The sequence below is a fragment of the Pseudophryne corroboree genome, chromosome 5 (genome assembly GCF_028390025.1).
Source record: "Pseudophryne corroboree isolate aPseCor3 chromosome 5, aPseCor3.hap2, whole genome shotgun sequence".
In the NCBI taxonomy this organism is placed as follows: Eukaryota; Metazoa; Chordata; class Amphibia; order Anura; family Myobatrachidae; genus Pseudophryne; species Pseudophryne corroboree.
Window position 1 is genome coordinate 778,204,822 of NC_086448.1, and position 23,786 is coordinate 778,228,607.

The following is a 23,786-nucleotide window of genomic DNA, read 5'->3' on the forward strand; positions in this document are numbered from 1 at the left end:
CCTGCAGATAATATCTCAGGGGTACAGGTTGGAATTAGAGACGGATCCTCCTCATCGTTTCCTGAAGTCTGCCTTACCAACCGTCTCTTCCGAAAGGGAGAGGGTGTTGGAAGCCATTCACAAGCTGTACGCTCAGCAGGTGATAGTCAAAGTACCCCTATTACAACAAGGAAAGGGGTATTATTCCACTCTATTTGTGGTACCGAAGCCGGATGGCTCGGTAAGGCCTATTCTAAATCTGAAGTCCTTGAACCTCTACATAAAAAAGTTCAAGTTCAAGATGGAGTCACTCAGAGCAGTGATAGCGAACCTGGAAGAAGGGGACTTTATGGTATCCTTGGACATCAAGGATGCGTATCTACACGTTCCGATTTACCCCGCACACCAGGGGTACCTCAGGTTCATTGTTCAAAACTGTCACTATCAGTTTCAGACGCTGCCGTTCGGATTGTCCACGGCGCCTCGGGTCTTTACCAAGGTAATGGCCGAGATGATGATTCTTCTTCGAAGAAAAGGCGTATTAGTTATCCCATACTTGGACGATCTCCTAATAAGGGCAAGGTCCAGAGAACAGCTGGAGACAGCTTTAGCACTATCTCAAGAGGTGCTAAGACAACACGGGTGGATTCTGAATATTCCAAAATCCCATTTAATCCCGACAACTCGTCTGCTGTTCCTAGGAATGATTCTGGACACGGTTCAGAAAAAGGTTTTCCTTCCAGAGGAAAAAGCCAAGGAGTTATCCGATCTGGTCAGGAACCTCCTAAAACCAGGAAAAGTGTCAGTACATCAATGCACAAGAGTCCTGGGAAAAATGGTGGCTTCTTACGAAGCAATTCCATTCGGCAGATTCCATGCAAGAATATTCCAAAGGGATCTGTTGGACAAATGGTCAGGGTCGCATCTGCAGATGCACCTGCGAATAACCCTGTCACCAAAGACAAGGGTGTCACTTCTGTGGTGGTTGCAGAAGGCTCACCTATTAGAAGGCCGCAGATTCGGCATTCAGGATTGGATCCTGGTGACCACGGACGCCAGCCTGAGAGGCTGGGGAGCAGTCACACAAGGAAGAAACTTCCAGGGAGTATGGACGAGTCTGGAAAAGTCTCTTCACATAAACATTCTGGAACTAAGAGCAATCTACAATGCTCTAAGCCAGGCGGAACTTCTCCTGCAAGGAAAGCCGGTGTTGATTCAGTCGGACAACATCACGGCGGTCGCCCATGTAAACAGGCAGGGCGGCACAAGAAGCAGGAGTGCAATGGCAGAAGCTGCCAAGATTCTTCGCTGGGCGGAGAATCACGTGATAGCACTGTCAGCAGTGTTCATCCCGGGCGTGGACAACTGGGAAGCAGACTTCCTCAGCAGACACGATCTTCATCCGGGAGAGTGGAGTCTACATCCAGAAGTCTTCAACATGTTAATAGACCGTTGGGAAAGACCAATTGTAGACATGATGGCGTCTCGCCTCAACAAGAAACTGGACAAATATTGCGCCAGGTCAAGAGATCCACAGGCAATAGCTGTGGACGCACTGGTAACTCCTTGGGTGTACCAGTCAGTGTATGTGTTTCCTCCTCTGCCGCTCATACCAAAGGTATTGAAGATCATACGGCAAAGAAGAGTAAGAACAATACTAGTGGTTCCGGATTGGCCGAGAAGGACTTGGTATCCGGAACTTCAAGAGATGCTCACGGACGAACCGTGGCCTCTACCTCTGAGAAGGGACCTGCTACAGCAGGGTCCCTGTCTTTTTCAAGACTTACCGCGGCTGCGTTTGACGGCATGGCGGTTGAACGCCAGATCCTAAAAGGGAAAGGCATTCCAGAAGAAGTCATTCCTACCTTGATTAAGGCACGGAAGGAAGTCACCGTGAAACATTATCACCGCATTTGGCGAAAATATGTAGCGTGGTGCGAGGATCGGAGGGTTCCGACGGAGGAATTCCAACTGGGTCGTTTCCTACATTTCCTGCAATCAGGATTATCTATGGGTCTCAAATTGGGATCCATTAAGGTTCAAATTTCGGCCCTGTCAATATTCTTCCAAAAAGAATTGGCCTCTGTCCCTGAGGTCCAGACTTTTGTCAAGGGAGTACTGCATATACAGCCTCCTGTGGTGCCTCCGGTGGCACCGTGGGATCTAAATGTAGTTTTAGATTTCCTCAAATCCCATTGGTTTGAACCATTGAAAAAGGTGGATTTGAAATATCTCACATTGAAAGTGACTATGTTACTAGCCCTGGCCTCTGCCAGGAGAGTATCTGAATTGGCGGCTTTATCTTATAAAAGTCCTTATCTAATCTTCCATTCGGATAGGGCAGAACTGCGGACTCGTCCGCATTTTCTCCCTAAAGTGGTATCAGCATTTCATCTGAACCAACCTATTGTGGTGCCTGCGGCCACTAGCGACTTGGAGGACTCCAAGTTGTTGGACGTTGTCAGAGCCTTAAAAATATACATTGCAAGGACGGCTGGAGTCAGAAAATCTGACTCGCTGTTTATATTGTATGCACCCAACAAGTTGGGCGCACCTGCTTCTAAGCAGTCGATTGCTCGTTGGATTTGTAACACAATTCAACTTGCACATTCTGTGGCAGGCCTGCCACAGCCTAAAACTGTAAAAGCCCACTCCACAAGGAAGGTGGGCTCATCTTGGGCGGCTGCCCGAGGGGTCTCGGCATTACAACTCTGCCGAGCAGCTACGTGGTCGGGGGAGAACACGTTTGTAAAATTTTACAAATTTGATACCCTGGCAAAGGAGGACCTGGAGTTCTCTCATTCGGTGCTGCAGAGTCATCCGCACTCTCCCGCCCGTTTGGGAGCTTTGGTATAATCCCCATGGTCCTTTCAGGAACCCCAGCATCCACTTAGGACGATAGAGAAAATAAGAATTTACTTACCGATAATTCTATTTCTCGGAGTCCGTAGTGGATGCTGGGCGCCCATCCCAAGTGCGGATTATCTGCAATACTTGTACATAGTTATTGTTAACTAATTCGGGTTATTGTTAAGGAGCCATCTTTAAGAGGCCCTTTCTGTTGTCATACTGTTAACTGGGTTTAGATCACAAGTTGTACGGTGTGATTGGTGTGGCTGGTATGAGTCTTACCCGGGATTCAAAATGCCTCCCTTATTGTGTATGCTCGTCCGGGCACAGTACCTAACTGGAGTCTGGAGGAGGGTCATGGGGGGAGGAGCCAGTGCACACCACCTGACCTAGTAAAGCTTTACTTTTTTGTGCCCTGTCTCCTGCGGAGCCGCTATTCCCCATGGTCCTTTCAGGAACCCCAGCATCCACTACGGACTCCGAGAAATAGAATTATCGGTAAGTAAATTCTTATTTTTTACCACAGAATGACCCCACATACCCCTCAGACCTGCTCTTACCACAAAATGACCCCACGTGCCCCTCAGACCTGTTCTTACCACAAAATAACCCCACATGCCCCTCTGACCTGCTTTTTACCACAGAATGATGCCACATGCCCCTCTTACCTGCTCTTGCCACAAAATGCCACCTCTTGCTTATTAGACCTGCTCTTGCCACAAAATTCCTACACATCCCACTCAAACCTCCTACGAGTCACCATATGGCTCCAATAACCCACAAATGCTCCACATGCCCTCATATCCAGTCGGTACTTGAAAACTTCTTTCTGATGTTCTGACATTTAAACCCTTCCCCTGCTTTACATTGATCAGACTGGTGAGGGGCAGAACAGTGCATCTCTTCTCCACCCAGCCTCCCCCCTCCTTCCACACTAGGGCAGAGCAGAAGCATCTTCTGGCTAACGCATGCCTTTTGATGGGTCTCCATTCCCTCGTGGTCCTGTGGTTGCTGAACCCCTAGCAGCACCCATTGTTACTCCCCTGCCTCTGCTCAGTGTCCAGGAAGAGAGGGTTAAGTAATACAGAAATCAGCATCAGCAGATCAGCGTGATGTACATGTGTGCGCACATGATGTGATTGCCATGGCGGGGAGGGAAGGGTCTGATCTCTGACAGACTCATTATCCCGCTGTCACTAAGCACCTGTCACTTAGCTGCACAGTAATTGTTTCCTTAATTAACTTCCATTATTACTTGTCATGTTTTAGCCGACAGATACATTGTTTCCAATTAATGTGTAGTCACACTTACAGTGTGCTAATAATCGTTTTAACCTGACACTGCCACCTTTAAAAGGAAAAAATATGTGTTTATCATTTTACAAGACCGCCATCCGTCATTAGTTTCTATCATCGCCCCGTGTTTTCTACCATACCCCTCGCCTACACACAATAAAGGCAGCCATATCTGGGAGTGATATTCATGAGGACATTAGTTATAATTATATTAATTCAGTAAGAACTAGTGACATCACTAGTATGTCTGTCTGTCTGTCTGTCTATCTATCTATCTATCTATCTATCTATCTATCTGTGTGTCTATCCATCATTTACATTGTACCTCTAGCCTTAAAGTCCTCAGCCAGCTGTTTAGAGGAGCTCTGGTTTGGTTCACATCGGTCACCACAACGTCCTGAGAGGTTATAAGGCTCAGAGTGTGGCATCTCTGGCTATATGTAAGGCCTAATGAGCTAATGAAGCTTTCGGCCCTTAAAAAAGTAATAATGAATCGGAAGAGTACCCCAAGTCTTAGGGTGGGTACACACTGGCTGATATTTCGGCCGTTCTATTGATTGGCCGATATATCGCGGGTCCGTCGGCCAGTGTGTTTGGGCGATATGTCTGTGAACTCCGTCGTTCACAGACATATCTCGTTGGCAGCACAGCCGACGGCCAATATATCTGCCGATTATATTGGCGCATCACTGTGTGTGTACGGGCGACCAGCTGGCCGCCCGTACACATGCAGCCGGCGGTGATTGACAACTGAACTGGGTGGGTGTGTGTACATGCCCGCCCAGTTCATGACGTCAGTCCCCGACGGATCGGGCAGCACACTGCCCGATCCGTCCATAGATACAGTATATCTGCAGATCAATTGATCGGCAGATATATCTATCAGTGTGTACCCACCTTTACACGTGCCACATTCACAGTTTTATAATTTTACAGTCTGGTAAATTCATCAAATAAACAGTTGTGCAACAAACTGCGAGAAATGTGTCATGTTTGTGGTTGTATTGTGTAGAGGTTTGTGTTAGTGTGAGTTTCAGTGAAACATGCAATTTGATCAGGAGTTACATATAAGACAAACACGTATGTATCTGTGTATTGTGTGTTTACTATGCTTACTGTATATGAGTTATGAGATACATGCCTGAAAGACCCGTCCATTGTGGAATTATATTATCATAGCAAACCAGGTGTTGTACGATATGTCAGCAGTCCCAGTGTCGACAGTGATATTTTAGCCTGAACCTAACTCTAATTGCAGCCTAACAATTCTTGGTCACATGACTATGGGATGTATTCAATACCTGTCGGAAACTGCCGTCTTGATGGAAAGACGGCAGTTTACGACAGGTTTAGTTCGGAAGGGGTTCCGACCTATTCAGTGCCGGGCCATTTTTTCCGACAAGTCGGGAATTCCTGATTTGTCGAAAACCACGTGGATTGTCGGATTAGCCGCAGATCCACGTGTTCCGTGGGCAAATCCGACAAGTTTTGGCCCTGGTTCCGACAATGTCAATCCAACTTTTTTTAAAGTTGGATTGACGTTGGCGGAACCCAGAAGATGAGACGGGGGAGCGGGACACGTCATGACGGCGAGCATGTTTCTGAGGTGAGGAGATGAAATGACAACACGGACGGACACAGCAGCAGGGACGGACACAGCAGCACGGACGGACACAGCAGCAGGGAGGACCCGCCCGACGTATGTGACAGCACAGAGTTTGAGTGGCGCCAGCCCCCCAGGTACAGTTGCCGGGAGCGGCCAAATCCAACAGTCTGATTTGGCCGCTCGTATTGAATAATGATGTAAAGGATCCAACAGGTATTAAATACACCCCTTTGGCACTTTAAAATATAGATACAAGTCCATCTATACATACCCATAGAGGTTTCCTGTGAGACCCTTGTGAATTTGTGTTTGCCTCACACGTGCCTGTCTCTTATAGGGTGGCCCTTGTGGGGTTTTGGCTGCTGTGCAAGCTTGTGTGCTGAAGCATCTTCTGTTTGGGAAAGACTCTGACATCAGGTGAGAAATACAGTTTTAAAAACAAAAAGAATAGAATATATTGGTTACACAGCATAATATTTATATACCATGCACTTGTCCTACATTGTCTTGTACAGTAAGTTGCCGGCTTCTTGTTTTGTTTGTATGTTTTTTTACTTTGTTAGGCGCTGCGGATCCCTTGTGGCGCCATATAAATAAACTATAATAATAATGGCAGACTGAGGTACCTTCAGACCACCGGAGGATTTTACTGTGAGAGCCCACCCTTGAAATTAAAAGAAATTATTGTGCATAGAGCCTCCCTAATTTTAGATTGCCCCAAAAATATTTCCAGGTATAATTGTCCACAGTCTGTGTACACACGGTAGCCACAAAATTTTGTCCAAATACTGCCTAATGAACAGGGGTGGGGGATGAGTTCCACCACCACCGAGACCACTTTAAGCACTGCCAGGTACAATGTATAAATACAGACATTTTTCTGCACTTGAACAGGGGGATCTGTTAGCCTGAAACGTCTGCTGCTTCTGTTACTGTTTGCCTGCTTTCATTAAAAAAAACCTCTATTGAGCATGTTTTGGTGCAACAATTCACTGGCATGTAGACTTACTTTTGCGACAGAAGAACCTGCCATTGCTGTGAGCAGGGGTAACAGATTGTAACCAGGGCAGGCAAGAATGGGTGAAGGGAGCATGACAAAATGGCAGGAGGAATGGCAGCGCCTGCTAAACACCCCCTCTCTGGAAGAATAGCTTTCTCTGCGCTGGGAGTTACTCAGGGGGCAGCGTTGAACATTGGTCCTCCTCAATGGTGGCCAGACCGTTTTTGGGACGGCTGCGTGATGTCACTCACAGCCGGTCCGATAAAGAAAATGGTGGCTGTGCGGCTGCATATGCAGGGGGCATCTGCTGTTCCCTGTTCAGCATGCGATTGCAAATAGATTGCGATCACAATGCTGGGCGGGACTTGGGGGTTATTCAGGTTGGGTTGCAAAATCTGCAATCCTTTCTTTCGCATGCTGCATATCCTGCCCAGTGGTTCCTAAACTTTTTTGAACCATGACGCCCTAGAGTATCAGAATTTGTTACACGGCCCCCTAGGCCAAAGTTTCTTATTCAGAAATTCAGAAAAAAATATAAAATAAAGTAAATTGTGTTTATAATATGTCATCCTCAGGTTCAGTTATGTGGTGAGGGACTGGTTTTGTCAATTAAATTAAGTATAAATAATTTGAATTGGTCCTGGACCACCAAACTACAGCACCACTGCAAGGCCTTCCTTACCCCCTCCCCCCCGCTACCCCTGATAGGCGCTGTGTGTGTGTGGGTTGGCTCCAATCTCTGTGTCTCTCTTGCCATTCTTGTGGGTGACACTCTGTCTGCCCTTCTCTGTGTGTGGAGTGTCTGTGGTCTCCATTAAGCAATGTCCAGGGACTCTGTGTCATATGCTGCAGAGGATATGTCCTCTCAGGATGATCCCATTCCATGTAATCAGGATTGCACTGGTTTAGCACAGATTCCAGCAAGGGAGCCTGAGTAGTTATCCTCTATCAAATCTATGATTTCCCAGATTTCAAATAGGGTTGGACAAAATGAATCTGCAACTCAGGCTTTACAGAACTCTATGGCATTCTGGCCCAGTTCTGGTACATCAGGGCTCCCCGCTGTATATTCACATAAACGGGTTCTTGCTCAGATCATGCAGGATGATACCGATTCTGATACAGCAGACGGTGAGGGGGATGTGTTGCGGGAGCTGCGTCTCTTGCAAAAGGGGTGCAGTTGATGATAGAGGCTTTTAGGGATGTGTTGATTATTGCTGATACAACACCTGAGCAGGTTGAGGAGGCTTACTTCACTGAAAATAAGAAAGCCTCGCTAACCTTCCCTGTGTCAAAGGAATGAAATGCTATATTTGAAAAGGCTTGGGAAAACCCGGATAAAAAATTCCAGATTCCTAAAAGGGTTCTGGTAGCGTTTCCTTTCCCAGTAGAGGATAGGAAAAAATGGTAAAACCTGCCTATTGTTGACGCGTCAGTGTCCAGACTCTCAAAAAAAGTGGTTTTAGCTGCTCCAGGATCTACCGCCTTGAAAGAGCCGACTGATCGTAAAATTGATAATACGCTCAAATCCATGTACACGGCTTCTGGGGCGATCCTACATCCCACTATTGCCAGTGCTTGGATTGCCAAAGCTATAGTAAAGTGGTCAGGCACGTTACTTAAGAACTTGGATACTATGGAAAAATGTGATGTTGTATTTTTTTGCATAACATTCAGGATTCGGCAGGATTTCTGGTAGAATCCATGAAAGACCTGGGTTCCATGGCTGCGGGGATTTCCTCCATGTCAGTGTCAGCTCATCAAGGACTGTGGTTGCGCCAGTGGTCTGCCGACGCGGAATCCAGGAGAAGTGTGGAGACCCTACCCTACACAGATCAGGCTCTCTTTGGGGAAGTGTTAGATGCGTGGATCTCCATGGCTACGCTGGTAAGTCACCCTTTCTTCCCTCAGCTACACCTGCTCCGAAGAAACCCTTTTCTTCAGCTACATCACAGCCCTTTCGGTCTAACAAGCCCAGAAAGGCCAAGCTGTCCAACACCTTCTTTTGGGGAGGTCGGCCCAAGTTCAAGAAACCTGCGGCTTCAGGTTCCCAGGAACAGAAACCTGCTTCAGGTACACCAAAGTCCTCCGCATGACGGTGGACTGCACACCCTGGAGGTGGGGTTAGTGGGAGCGAGACTCAGACATTTCAGTCATGTCTGAGTTTCCTCCGGCCTGGGCCCCTGGGTGCAAGATATTATGTCCGAGGGGTACAGGCTGGAATTTCAAAATCTCCCTCCTCACCGATTTTTCAGATCAGGCTTGCCAGCTCTGCTGGCAGACAGGACTGTCCTGCAAGAAGCCGTCCAGAAGTTGGTGGAGGCACAAGTTATTGTACCAGTACCTCCTCATATGCAACACAAAAGGTTACTATTCAAACTTTTTCGTGGTACCAAAACGGATGGTTCGTTCAGGCCCATTCTGAACTTAAAATCACCTTTCTGAGGGAGTTAAAGTTCAAAATGGAGTCTCTAAGGGCAGTGATATCAGGTCTGGAGGAGGAGAAATTCCTAGTATTCCTGGATATCAAGGTTGCGTACCTCTACATTCCGATTTGGCTGCTGCATCAAGCTTATCTTTGATTTGCATTGTTGGACTGTCACTTTCAGTTTCAGGCCCTCCCATTCGGGCTCTCCACAGCACCGAGGGTATTCTCCAAGGTGATGGCGAAAATTATGATTCTCCTCCGCAGACAGGGGGTGAACATAATTCCGTATCTGGACGATCTGCTGATGAAGGCATCGTCCAAGGAGAAGCTGTTACGGTCCATAACACTCACGACCCAGCTTCTCAGGGCACATGGTTGGATCCTGAATCTTCCAAAATCACAATTGGAACCAATCAGGAGGTTGTCCTTTCTGGGCATGTCCCTCACACGGAGGTGCAGAGGGTGTTTCTCCCAGAGGAAAAAGTATTGGTCATTCAAACGATGGTCCGGGATGTCCTGAAGCCAGCCCGGGTGTCAGTTCATCAGTGCATTCGCCTTCTGGGGAAGATAGTGGCCTCTTACCAGGCACTGCAGTACGGAAGGTATCACGCTCGGTCCTTCCAACTGGATCTCCTGGACAAGTGGTCGGGATCTCATCTGCACATGCACCAGAGAATACGTCGCCAAAGGCCAGGATTTCACTCCTCTGGTGGCTGCACTTACCTCAACTTCTGGAGGGCCGCAGATTCGGGATTCAGGACTGTATCCTTCTAACCACGGATGCAAGTCACCGGGGCTGGGGCGCAGTCACTCAAGGGGAAACCTTCCAAGGAAGGTTGTCAAGTCTGGAAGCCGGCCTGCCAATAAACATTCTGGAACTAAGAGCCGTCTACAACGGTCTTCTTCAAGCGGCCCATCTTCTGAGAAATTGGGCCATTCAAGTGCAGATGGACAATGTAACGACGGTGGCTTACATAACCGACAGGGCGGAATGAAGAGCAGAGCTGCAATGTCAGAGGTAACATGAATCATCCTCTGGGCAGAAAAACATGCATTGGCGATGTCGGCAATCTTCATTCCTGGAGTAGACAGCTGGAAAGCAGGCTTCCTCAGCAGACACTATCTCCTTCCAGGGGAGTGTGGTCTCCATCCGGAGGTGTTCAAGGAGGTAACAGATCTTTGGTGCGTACCCTAAATCGACATGATGGCCTCTCGTCTCAACAAGAAGCTTTGGTGGTATTGTTCCAGGTCGAGGAACCCGCAAGCAGTGGCTGTGGACGCCCTAGTGACTCCGTGGGTGTTCCAGTCGGTGTACGTGTTTCCTCCACTTTCACTCATTCCAAGAGGTCTCAAACTCATAATGAGAACAAAAGTTCAGGCAATCCTCATTGCTCCGGACTGGCCAAGAAGAGCTTGGTACGCAGATCTTCTGGATCTACTGCTAGAAGAGCCGAGGCCTCTTCCTCTTCGGGAGGACCTGCTGCAGCAGGGGCCATTCGGCTATCAAGACTTACCACGGCTACGTTTGATGTCATGGAGGTTGAACGCCAGATACTAGTTCGGAAGGGCATTCCGAACAAGGTTATTCCTACCCTAATACAGGCTAGGAAAGGAGTAACGTCAAAACATTACCATCGTATTCTGAAAAAATATGTATCTAGGTGTGAGTCCAAGAAGTTTCCTGCGGTGGAGTTTCAACTGGGACGGTTTCTCCTCTTCCTGCAAACAGGTGTGGATATGGGCCCGAGGTTAGGATCCATAAAGGTCCAAATTTTGTCCCTATCCATTTTCTTCCAGAAACAGTTGGCTGCCCTGCCTGATGTTCAGAATTTTTTGAAGGGAGTTCTGCACATACAACCTCCCTTTGTACCGCCTACGGCGCCTTGGGATCTTAACGTGGTGTTGCAGTTCCTCCAGTCGGACTGGTTTGAGTCTCTACAGGAGGTTGAGGTCAAGTTTCTCACGTGGAAGGCTGTCACTTTGTTGGCCTTAGCTTCTGCTAGACTTGTGTCGGAGTTAGGGGCCTTGTCATGTAAAAGCCCATACTTGATCTTCCATGAAGATAGAGCTGAGCTTCGGACACATCAGCAGTTTTTTCCGAAGATTGTGTCGGCATTTCATATCAGCCAACCTATTGTGGTGCAGGTTGCGACTTACTCCTCAATTTCATCAAAGTCCTTGGATGTTGCAAGGTCTCTAAAGATCTGTGTGAGGAGGACTGCTTGTCACAGAACGGACTCTCTGTTTGTCCTGTATGATCCCAAGAAAATTGCGTGTCCAGCTTCTACGCAGACAATCTCTCGCTGGATCAGGTTCACTATCCAGCATATGTATTCTACGGCAGGCTTGCTGTGTCCTACGTCTGTTAAGGCCCACTCTACTCGTAAGGTGGGTTCTTCCTGGGCGGCTTCCCGGGGTGTCTTGGCATTGCAACTCTGCCGAGCAGCTACTTGATCGGGGTCGAACAAGTTCGCAATGTTCTACAAGTTTGATACTTTGGCTTCTGAGGACCTAAAGTTTGGTCAATTGGTTCTGCAGAAGCCTCCGCACTCTCCCTCCCGTTCTGGGAGCTTTGGTACATCCCCATGGTACTAATGTAGACCCCAGCATCCTCTAGGACGTAAGAGAAATTAGGATTTTAATTACCTACCGGTAAATCCTTTTCTCGTAGTCCGTAGAGGATGCTGGGCACCCGCCCAGCGCTTTGTGATCATGCAGTGGTTATTTAGTTCAGTACTGCTTAGTTCTAGGTTAAAGTACTGTTTTGTTACTTGGTAAGTAATCCTGTTCAGCCGTTGCTGATGTTTCAAGCTAGTTAGCTTGGTTTGCCTTGTGTGTGAGCTGGTGTGAATCTCGCCACTATCTGTGTAAAATCCTTCTCTCGATATCCGTCTCCTCGGGCACAGTTTCTGGACAGAGTCTGGTAGGAGGGGCATAGAGGGAGGAGCCAGCCCACACTCTCAAACTCTTAAAGTGCCAATGGCTCCTAGTGGACCCGTCTATACCCCATGGTACTAATGTGGACCCCAGCATCTTCTACTGACTACGAGAAATGGATTTACCGGTAGGTAATTAAAATCCTGTTTTATAGTACATAGAAAAAAAAATAAGGGAAAAAAGCAGCACGAGTTAGAACGATGGAAATGCCGTAATATGGTGGAGTAAGGATAAGAGTACATTGTAGGGTTAATACATTAATCCACTTTTGAAATAAAGCCAACACATTTATCAGCAGTTTTCACACAATTCTTTATAGTACAGTCATTTCCTTTTATTTGTAATTTGCAATAAGGTAGAAACCTGTCATCCATGTACGGGAAACTGAATTCATAAGCGCACTTGTCGAACAATGAATTATGTCATGTAATGTTAGAAGGGCCTTGTTTATTGTAGTAATTACCAGTCGTAGTAGAGATTCAAACCTGATTTGTTTGCGTCCTGTTGGAAATAAGGTTATTGTAAATAAGAATGCAAAAAAAGGTCATTATTATGGTTTGTGTTATAAATAAAAACACATAAGTTGCACGTTACCGAGCCCAGCCAAATGTGCCAAGATGTTTCAACCATTGCTGCGACAGTCTTCGTTCCGTGATGTGGAATTTGGACGTCCATGACGTCTGTCCATTCAGCAGACACTTATGTACCTGATAGAAGACTACCTATAGTTTTACAGTATTAATGTTTATATACTCCCCGTACACATTTTCTCTAACGTCCTAAGTGGATGCTGGGGACTCCGTAAGGACCATGGGGAATAGTGGCTCCGCAGGAGACTGGGCACAAAAGTAAAGCTTTAGAACTACCTGGTGTGCACTGGCTCCTCCCCCTATGACCCTCCTCCAAGCCTCAGTTAGATTTTTGTGCCCGAACGAGAAGGGTGCACACTAGGTGGCTCTCCTGAGCTGCTTAGTGAAAAGTTTAGTTTTAGGTTTTTTATTTTCAGTGAGACCTGCTGGCAACAGGCTCACTGCATCGAGGGACTAAGGTGAGAAGAAGCGAACTCACCTGCGTGCAGAGTGGATTGGGCTTCTTAGGCTACTGGACATTAGCTCCAGAGGGACGATCACAGGCCCAGCCATGGATGGGTCCCAGAGCCGCGCCGCCGGCCCCCTTACAGAGCCAGAAGACAGAAGAGGTCCGGAAAATCGGCGGCAGAAGACGTCCTGTCTTCAACAAGGTAGCGCACAGCACTGCAGCTGTGCGCCATTGCTCTCAGCACACTTCACACTCCGGTCACTGAGGGTGCAGGGCGCTGGGGGGGGGCGCCCTGAGACGCAATAAAAACACCTTGGATGGCAAAAAATGCATCACATATAGCTCCTGGGCTATATGGATGAATTTAACCCCTGCCAGAATACATAGAAAAACGGGAGATAAGGCCGCCGAGAAGGGGGCGGAGCCTATCTCCTCAGCACACTGGCGACATTTTCCCTCACAGCTCCGTTGGAGGGAAGCTCCCTGGCTCTCCCCTGCAGTCACTACACTACAGAAAGGGTTAAAAAAGAGAAGGGGGGCACTAATTACGCGCAGTATTAAAGATACAGCAGCTATAAGGGGAAAAACACTTATATAAGGTTATCCCTGTATATATATAGCGCTCTGGTGTGTGCTGGCAAACTCTCCCTCTGTCTCCCCAAAGGGCTAGTGGGGTCCTGTCCTCTATCAGAGCATTCCCTGTGTGTGTGCTGTATGTCGGTACGTTTGTGTCGACATGTATGAGGAGAAAAATGATGTGGAGACGGAGCAGATTGCCTGTAATAGTGATGTCACCCCCTAGGGGGTCGACACCTGAGTGGATGAACTGTTGGAAGAATTACGTAACAGTGTCAGCTCTGTATAAAAGACAGTGGTTGACATGAGACAGCCGGCTACTCAGCTTGTGCCTGTCCAGACGTCTCATAGGCCGTCAGGGGCTCTAAAGCGCCCGTTACCTCAGATGGCAGATATAGACGCCGACACGGATACTGACTCCAGTGTCGACGGTGAAGAGACAAATGTGACTTCCAGTGGGGCCACACGTTACATGATTGAGGCAATGAAAAATGTTTTACACATTTCTGATAATACGAGTACCACCAAAAAGGGGTATTATGTTCGGTGAGGAAAAACTACCTGTAGTTTTCCTGAATCTGAGAAATTAAATGAGGTGTGTGATGATGCGTGGTTTTCCCCCGATAACAACTGATAATTTCTAAAATGTTATTGGCATTATATCCTTTCCCGCCAGAGGTTAGGGTGCGTTGGGAAACACCCCCTAGGGTGGATAAAGCGCTCACACGCTTGTAAGAACAAGGGCTCTACCCTCTCCTGAGATGGACGCCCTTAAGGATCCTGCTGATAGAAAGCAGGAGGGCATCCTAAAAGGTATTTACACACATACTGGTGTTATACTGCGACCAGCAATCGTCTCAGCCTGGATGTGCAGTGCTGGGTTGGCGTGGTCGGATTCCCTGACTGAAAATATTGATACCCTAGATAGGGACTGTATATTATTGCCTATAGAGCATTTAAAAGATGCATTTCTATATATGCGTGATGCACAGCGGAATATTTGCCGACTGGCATCAAGTCAAAGTGCGTTGTCCATTTCTACCAGTAGAGGGTTATGGACACGACAGTGGTCAGGTGATGCGGATTCCAAACGGCATTTGGAAGTATTGCCTTATTAAGGGGAGGAGTTATTTGGGGTCGGTCTTTCAGACCTGGTGGCCACGGCAACAGCTGGGAAATCCACGTTTGTACCCCAGGTCGCCTCTCAACATGAGAAGACGCCGTATTATCAGGCGCAGTCTTTTCGTGGGCAAGCGGGCAAAAGGTTCCTCATTTCTGCCCCGTGACAGAGGGAGAGGAAAAAGGCTGCAGAAATCAGCCAGTTCCCAGGAACAGAAACCCTCTCCCGCCTCTGCCAAGCCCTCAGTATGACGCTGGGGCTTTACAAGCAGAATCAGGCACGGTGGGGGCCCGTCTCAATGAATTTCAGCGCGCAGTGGGCTCACTCGCAAGTAGACCCCTGGATCCTTCAGGTGATATCTCAGGGGTACAAATTGGAATTCGAGACGTCTCCCCCTCGCCGTTTCCTAAAGTCGGCTTTACCGATGTCTCCTTCTGACAGGGAGACAGTTTTGGAAGCCATTCACAAGCTGTATTCCCAGCAGGTGATAATCAAGGTACCCCTCCTGCAACAGGGAACGGGGTATTATTCCACACTGTTGTGGTACCGAAGCCGGACGGCTCGGTGAGACCGATTCTAAATCTAAAATCTTTGAACACTTACATACAGAGGTTCAAATTCAAGATTGAGTCACTCAGAGCAGTGATTGCGAACCTGGAAGAAGAGGACTACATGATGTCTCGGTACATCAAGGATGCTTACCTTCATGTCCCAATTTACCCTTCTCACCAAGGGTACCTCAGGTTTATGGTACAGAACTGTCACTATCAGTTTCAGACGCTGCCGTAGGAATGGTCCACGGCACCCCGGGTCTTTACCAAGGTAATGGCCGAAATGATGATACTCCTTCGAAGGAAGGGAATTTTAGTTATCCCTTACTTGGACGATTCCCTGATAAGGGTAAGATCCAGGGAACAGTTGGAGGTCGGTGTAGCACTATCTCAGGTAGTGTTGCGGCAGCACGATTGGATTCTCAATATTCCAAAATCGCAGCTGATTCCGACGACTCATCTTCTGTTCTTAGGGATGATCCTGGACACAGTTCAGAAAAAGGTGTTTCTCCCGGAGGAGAAAGTCAGGGAGTTATCCGAGCTAGTCGGGAACCTCCTATAACCGAGCCAAGTCTCAGTACATCAATGAGATGGTTCTGGAAAAAATGGTGGCTTCCTATGAAGCAATCCCATGCGGCAGATTCCACGCAAGAACTTTCCAGTGGGACCTGCTGGACAAATGGTCTGGGTCGCATCTTCAGATACATCAGCGGATAACCCTGTCACCAAGCACAAGGGTGTCTCTCCTGTGGTGGTTGCAGAGTGCTCATCTTCTAGAGGGCCGCACATTCAGGACTGGGTCCTGGTGACCACGGATGCCAGCCTGCGAGGCTGGGGAGCAGTCACACAGGGAAGGAATTTCCAGAGCTTATGGTCAAGCCTGGAGACATCACTTCACATAATTATCCTAAAGCTAAGGGCCATTTACAATGCTCTAAGCTCAGCAAGACCTCTGCTTCAAGGTCACCCGGAGTTGATCCATTCGGACAACATCACGGCAGTCACCCACGTAAACAGACAGGGTGACACAAGAAGCAGAAGGGCAATGGCAGAAGCTGCAAGGATTCTTCGCTGGGCGGAAAATCATGTGATAGCACTGTCAGCAGTATTCATTCCGGGAGTGGACAACTGGGAAGCAGACTTCCTCAGCAGACACGACCTCCACCCGGGAGAGTGGGGACTTCACCCAGAAGTCTTCCACATGTTTATAAAACTCGACAAGTATTGCGCCAGGTCAAGGGACCCTCAGGCAATAGCTGTAGATGCTCTGGTAACACAGTGGGTGTACCAGTCAGTGTATGTGTTCCCTCCTCTGCCTCTCATAACCAAGGTACTGAGAATTATAAGATGGAGAGGAGTAAGCACTATATTCGTGGCTCCGGATTGGCCAAGAAGGACTTGGTAACCGGAACTTCAAGAGATGCTCACGGAGGATCCGTGGCCTCTACCTCTAAGAAGGGACCTGCTCCAGCAAGGACCCTGTCTGTTCCAAGACTTACCGCGGCTGCGTTTAACGGCAGGGCGGTTGAACGCCGGATCCTGAAGGAAAAAGGCATTCCGGATGAAGTCATCCCTATCCTGATCAAAGCCAGGAAAGATATAACCGCAAAACATTATCACCGCATTTGGCGAAAATATGTTGCGTGGTGCGAGGCCAGTAAGGCCCCGACGGAGGAATTTTCAACTTGGTCGATTCCTACATTTCCTGCAAACAGGAGTGTCTATGGGCCTGAAATGGGGGTCCATTAAGGTTCAAATTTCGGCCCTGTCAATTTACTTCCAAAAAGAACTAGCTTCAGTCCCTGAAGTTCAGACGTTTGTGAAAGGGGTACTGTATATACAGCCTCCTTTTGTGCCTCCAGTGGCACCTTGGGATCTAAATGTAGTTTTTGGGTTCCAAAAGTCACATTGGTTTGAACCACTTAAATATGTGGAGTTAAAATATCTCACATGGAAAGTGGTCATGCTGTTGGCCCTGGCCTGGGCCAGGTGCGTGTCAGAATTGGCGGCTTTATCCTGTAAAAGCCCTCATCTGATTTTCCATTCGGACAGGGCGGAATTGAGGACTTGTCCTCAGTTTCTCCCTAAGGTGGTTTTCAGCGTTTCACCTGAATCAACCTATTGTGGTGCCTGCGGCTACTAGGGACTTGGAGGACTCCAAGTTGCTAGACGTTGTCAGAGCCCTGGAAATATAGGTTTCCAGGCTGGCTGGAGTCAGAAAATCTGACTCGTTGTTTATTCTGTATGCACCCAACAAGCTGGGTGCTCCTGCTGCTAAGCAGACTATTGCTCGTTGGATTTGTAGTACAATTCAGCTTGCACATTCTGTGGCAGGCCTGCCACAGCCAAAATCTGTAAAAGCCCATTCCACAAGGAAGGTGGGCTCATCTTGGGCGGCTGCCCGAGGGGTCTCGGCTTTACAACTTTGCCGAGCAGCTACTTGGTCAGGAGCAAATACGTTTGTAAAATTCTACAAATTTGATACCCTGGCTGAGGAGGACCGGGAGTTCTCTCATTTGGTGCTGCAGAGTCATCCGCACTCTCCCGCCCGTTTGGGAGCTTTGGTATAATCCCCATGGTCCTTACGGAGTCCCCAGCATCCACTTAGGACGTTAGAGAAAATAAGAATTTACTTACCGATAATTCTATTTCTCGTAGTCCGTAGTGGATGCTGGGCGCCCATCCCAAGTACGGATTGTCTGAAATACTGGTACATAGTTATTGTTACCAAAAAAATCGGGTTATTGCTGTAGTGAGCCATCTTTTCTAGAGGCTCCTCTGTTATCATGCTGTTAACTGGGTTTAGATCACAAGTTATATGGTGTGATTGGTGTGGCTGGTATGAGTCTTACCCGGGATTCAAAATCCTTCCTTATTGTGTACGCTCGTCCGGGCACAGTATCCTAACTGAGGCTTGGAGGAGGGTCATAGGGGGAGGAGCCAGTGCACACCAGGTAGTTCTAAAGCTTTACTTTTGTGCCCAGTCTCCTGCGGAGCCGCTATTCCCCATGGTCCTTACGGAGTCCCCAGCATCCACTACGGACTACGAGAAATAGAATTATCGGTAAGTAAATTCTTATTTTATAGACTGTGTATTGACTATTTACTGCTGTATTACAGCTACATTATTGATACTTTTGCGTATTTTATGTATAATGTGCTTTTCCCTATTTAGCTCAGCTTTGCAGCCTTCAGACACTCGTAGATCAAGTTGCCTGTATAAAGCCATAGCGGAAATCTTATGGCGTGCTGGCGAAAGCAAGGAAGCAGTCGTCACATTGTGAGTAGTAATAAGTAATGTAATGATCACACAATGTATTGCTTTGTATATCAGACCAGGCTAGGGGGGTAATTCAGGCCTGATCGCTGCTGTGCGTTTTCACACAGCGGACGATCAGGTCCAAACTGCGCATGCGTATGCACCACAATGTGCAGGCGCGTCGCACGGGTACAAAGCGGATCGCCGCTCAGCGATGGGTTTGTGCGACGGATCCGTTCGCATGGAGATTGACAGGAAGAGGGCATTTGTGGGTGTCAACTGACCGTTTTCAGGGAGTGCCTGGAAAAACTCAGGCGTGTCCATGCGTTGGCAGGGAGTGTTCCTGATGTCAATTCCGGTCCCAGACAGGCTGAAGTGATCGCAGCGGCTGAGTAAGTCCTGGGCTGCGCAGAGACTGCACAAAATCTGTTTGTACAGCTCTGCTACACATGCGTTCGCACACTTGCACAGCTAAAATACACTCCCCCTGCAGGCGGCGACTATCTGATCACAGCAGTGCAAAAATCGCTTGCTAGTGATCAGGTGTGAATTAGGCCCTAAGTTCTAGGAACTAGGGAGCTGATCCCATTGCAAGATGGATCAGGGCTGCTCCTTGACGGCTGAAACACAAATTAAAACAGGATGGAATTTGATGGTGCTGTGATTTTCAAGCTTCCCCCTATAGTCAGCCTGTTATACTATGTACAGTATATGGTTAAGTTATTATATGGCACAGTCACATTTGCAGCAGACAGATGTTTGGCAGTCTCTAGGACTGTGCAGTAAACCATCTATGCAGCAGGAGCAAACTGACACACGGATGGTATTTATTTCACATGTTGCTGTTATATTAACAAAATCCTCAACAAACAGGCTGAACCTGAGAGAACAGATATCTGTCTGATGACTGGAGATCTTCTGTCCTAAGGGCCACATACGTCTGGCGTCTGTTTTCCCGTTCCTACTAGAAACGCCTGTCAATGATCGGCGATCCGTCAGGAAATCTGGGAATATATGTTAAAAATCCCTGATTTTCTAATCACGGGCCAGGGTCACGGAATGGAGATCTTTCAACCTGTTAAATATCTCCGATTCCCCCACTTGGCGTTGGGGGACCGGGAAATTGCAACAATGAGTTGCAGATGTACGGGGGCCTTTCCAGTGTACAACAAACAACAGCAACCTCTCGCCTTCTCTCTTACGGTGCATACACACGGTGCAGTGCAATCTTACGATTTTGAATATATAGTCAAAATCGTAAGAAAAGTTAGTGCAAATTGCACCGTGTGTACACAGCTTGTGATACCGATGAAAGGTCCCGTGGGATCGGTATTGCAAGAAAAAAATAAATAAACTGTGCAGGCAAGTCATCTAGTTTAAAGTATGCAATAGTCAAAATCGCACATAGCCAAAATCGCACCGTGGGCCTAATTCAGACCTGATCGTAGCAGCAAATTTGTTAGCAGTTGGGCAAAACCATGTGCACTGCAGGGGGGGCAGATATAACATGTGCAGAGAGAGTTAGATTTGGGTGGGGTGTGTTCAAACTGAAATCTAAATTGCAGTGTAAAAATAAAGCAGACAGTATTTACCCTGCACAGAAACAAAATAACCCACCCAAATCTAACAAATTTGCTGCAGCGAACAACTCTGAATTACCCTCCCGTATTTATAGACAATATCGGTGCTTCTGGGCTCTGGGGGAAGTTCAAGGGAAATCGCATAGTCAAAATGGGGCATAGACAATATCTCACCGTGTGTATGCACCTTTACATAGGGTTCCCTGTGCCCACAGTTGCAGAGCCAGCAGTACTGCGGGCCTCCTGTAAATACTGAACTAGTGGAGTGCGTCTCATGTCTACACAATAAACTACTTTCCAGTCAATTGAATAAGGGATGATTCCTGAGTACTCTCATATTACAGTATGGCATTTGTGTGTATATATCCTTGTATTGTGTTGTAGGTCATCGGGAAGGCAGCAGTTTAGCCCAGCTGGAAGATACAAAGCCGATGGAATCCTTGAAAGCGTAAGGTGTATTTGATCAATAAAGACTCTGTGACTATACCTAACTGAGTAGTAATACATCTATTGAATATGTCTATCACACAGTCTCTCTGGAACGCTGCTCTGACCAGACACCCAGTACAGCGTTCCTCCTTCCCTTTGTTGAGGCACGGGCCCTCATTCCGAGTTGTTCGCTCGTTATTTTTCTTCGCAGCGGTGCGATTTTCCGCTAACTGCATATGCGCAATGTTCGCACTGCGGCTGCGTCAAGTAAATTTGCTAAGAAGTTTGGTATTTTACTCACGGCATTACGAGGTTTTTTCTTCGTTCTGGTGATCGGAGTGTGATTGACAGGAAGTGGGTGTTTCTGGGCGGAAACTGACCGTTTTATGGGAGTGTGTGAAAAAACGCTGCCGTTTCTGGGAAAAACGCGGGAGTGGCTGGAGAAACGGGGGAGTGTCTGGGCGAACGCTGGGTGTGTTTGTGACGTCAAACCAGAAACGAAACTGACTGAACTGATCGCAGTGGCAGAGTAAGTGTGGAGCTACTTAGAAACTGCAAAGAAATTTCTATTCGCAATTTTGAGAATCTTTCGTTCGCAATTCTGCTATGCTAAGATTCACTCCCAGTAGGCGGCGGCTTAGCGTGTGTAATGCTGCTAAAAGCAGCTTGCGAGCGAACAACTCGGAATGAGGGCCACTGTGTTTTGTTCTGGTGGTGGAGGTCAGCCTGCGGACTTTACATAGGTACCCCTGTAGTTAAATCCCCATTTAGTTATGTTTTCCAGCTACACATAGCACTTATTATTCTTCATCAGCAATTTTTCGGATGCTTGCAAATATTTTTTCTTGAAAAAGCTTATAGCGATTTGCCGGAATTAGTGTGCAGAACTGTTCTAAAAAACAAAACAAAGGAGTTTACTGCCATAGGGGCTAATATCGGCTGTTCCCACCAAGAATCCTGCTATCACCATGTTGCTGGGTGTCTCTATAGCAAGCTGGGTCATAATTTTGAGGACACCAGGGGCGTGGCATGGTTTTGGCTTGTAAACGACTGGCGCTTTAAAAAAAAAGTCTGAATTTCTCCAGCAACCTCGCACCTCCGACAAGCTCAGGCGCCATTACATCCCACCCCAAGTGCCTGATTATGACGCAATGCTGCTATTCATGCAATTGGTCGATGTTTTTCAATTGCGCATGTGACTCGGTAGCCAAAAAGTCACATACAGTAGCTCAAGTGTCCCATAGTTGTGAGTACAGAGTCGCAGTAGCGATTAGGAAATGTATAGGGAATGTATTGGTGGTGACTGGGCGGTGGCTATTCAGGTGCATGGAGATACAGTATACTGTCTTATGGGCGTGTTATAAGAGTGCTGTGGGTATTTCGCACCAAAGGGGATCATAGCCTCTAAAGAAGCCCTGTAGTCGTCCATGACAGTTTAAATAACTTTGCCACAGATATTACACTATAACAACGGGTGGCGTTCTCTTATAATAGTGTTCTGATAATTTTATCACAAATACAGCTGAGCAGAGAATCGGCATTTCTCTGTTCTGCAATGTGTATCACAGAACATTGGGGGTAATTCCAAGTTGATCGCAGCAAGACATTTTTTAGCAATTGGGCAAAACCATGTGCACTGCAGAGGAGGCAGATATAACATTTGCAGAGAGAGCTAGATTTGGGTGGGTTATTTTGTTTCTGTGCAGGGTAAATTCTGGCTGCTTTATTTTTACACTGCAATTTAGATTGCAGATTGAACTCACCACACCCAAATCTATCTCTCTCTGCACATGTTATATCCCCCACCCCCCCCCCTGCAGTGCACATGGTTTTGCCCAACTGCTAAAAAATATCCTGCTGCGATCAACTTGGAATTACCCCCAATGGACCTAGGGGGTCATTCCGAGTTGATCGCTAGCTGCATTTGTTCGCAGCGCAGCGATCAGGCTAAAAACCGGCAGTTCTGCGAATGCGCGCGACGTACAGGCACAACAAACTATGTAGTTTTGCAAAGGGTCTAGCGATGCATTTCAGTTGCACTGCTTGCCGCAGAGTGATTGACATGAAGTGGGCGTTTCTGGGTGGCAACTGACCGTTTTCAGGGAGTGTGCGGGAAAACGCAGGCGTGGCTGGGCGGGTTTGTGACGTCAAATCCGGAACTGAATAGTCTGAAGTGATTGAAAACGCTGATTAGGTTTTGAGCTACTTTGAAACTACAAGCAGCCGTGCAAACGCTATGCCACCGCCCTCTGGAAGTGTATCTTAGCTTAGCAGAAGTGCGAACGAAAGGTTAGCAGAATTGCGCGCAAAATTTTTCCTGCAGTTTCTGAGTAGCTCCAGACCTACTCCTAGATTGCAATCACTGCAGACTGTTTGGTTCCTGGTTTGACGTCACAAACACGCCCCCGTTTCCCCAGGCACGCCTGTGTTTTTATCCGTGATGCCTGCGTTTTTCAGCACACTCCCCGAAAACGCTGAGTTGCCGCCCAGAAACACCCGTTTCCTGTCAATCACTCTACGATCACTCGAGCGACTGAAAAGCGTCGCTCGAGCTTGTGTAAAACTACAAAGTTTTGTGTGAAAGTACTTAGCGCATGCGCGCTGCGTACCATGCGCATGCGCATAAATGCCATTTTTTCACCTGATCGCTGCGCTGCGAAAATCGGCAGCGAGCGATCAACTCGGAATGACCACCATGGTTTTACCCAACTGCTAACAAATTTGCTGCTGCGATCAACTCTGAATTACTCCCAATATGTAGTAATGAGTCCAGCTGCTCTTTGGCTTCCGAATAGTTTTAATATTTGGAATATTCTCACTTCTAGCTTTTGCTAGTGGAATCTTGGACCATTCTGCAAAACAGACAGTTTACAAATCTCTGAGAGATTAAAAGCTGCTAATGTATGCCATGACTTCTGATAAAGGTCCAGTGGTTATACAGGGGGCAGTGGAAGGTATTTAACTTTGTTAGAGTTTACTACATTACTTGTAGTTCAGCATTATGCAGATGTGGCCAGTATTATCTTTGATGGAAATTTCAGTCTAAACAAGATAATTTATCATTTAACCCAATTGCTAACTGCATCCTTAGGAAAATCATAGTATTGGCTATGACTGTAAACTACAATATATGGCTC

General features: G+C 47.4%; 1 protein-coding gene across 2 annotated transcripts in view; it reads left to right on the plus strand.

Moving 5' to 3' along the window:
• The window catches only part of MINDY4 (MINDY lysine 48 deubiquitinase 4), a 379,811-nt gene that overhangs the window by 191,717 nt on the left and 164,308 nt on the right, over positions 1-23,786 (plus strand). For both annotated transcript variants that reach the window (XR_010177939.1, XM_063924327.1), the window contains exons 9-11: positions 6,069-6,148; positions 18,557-18,661; positions 20,605-20,668. Coding sequence is in view for 1 of the 2 variants with exons in the window: in XM_063924327.1 (XP_063780397.1) it covers positions 6,069-6,148; positions 18,557-18,661; positions 20,605-20,668 (249 nt within the window). In the remaining variant the exon portion in view is untranslated. The remainder of the gene's footprint in view (positions 1-6,068; positions 6,149-18,556; positions 18,662-20,604; positions 20,669-23,786) is intronic.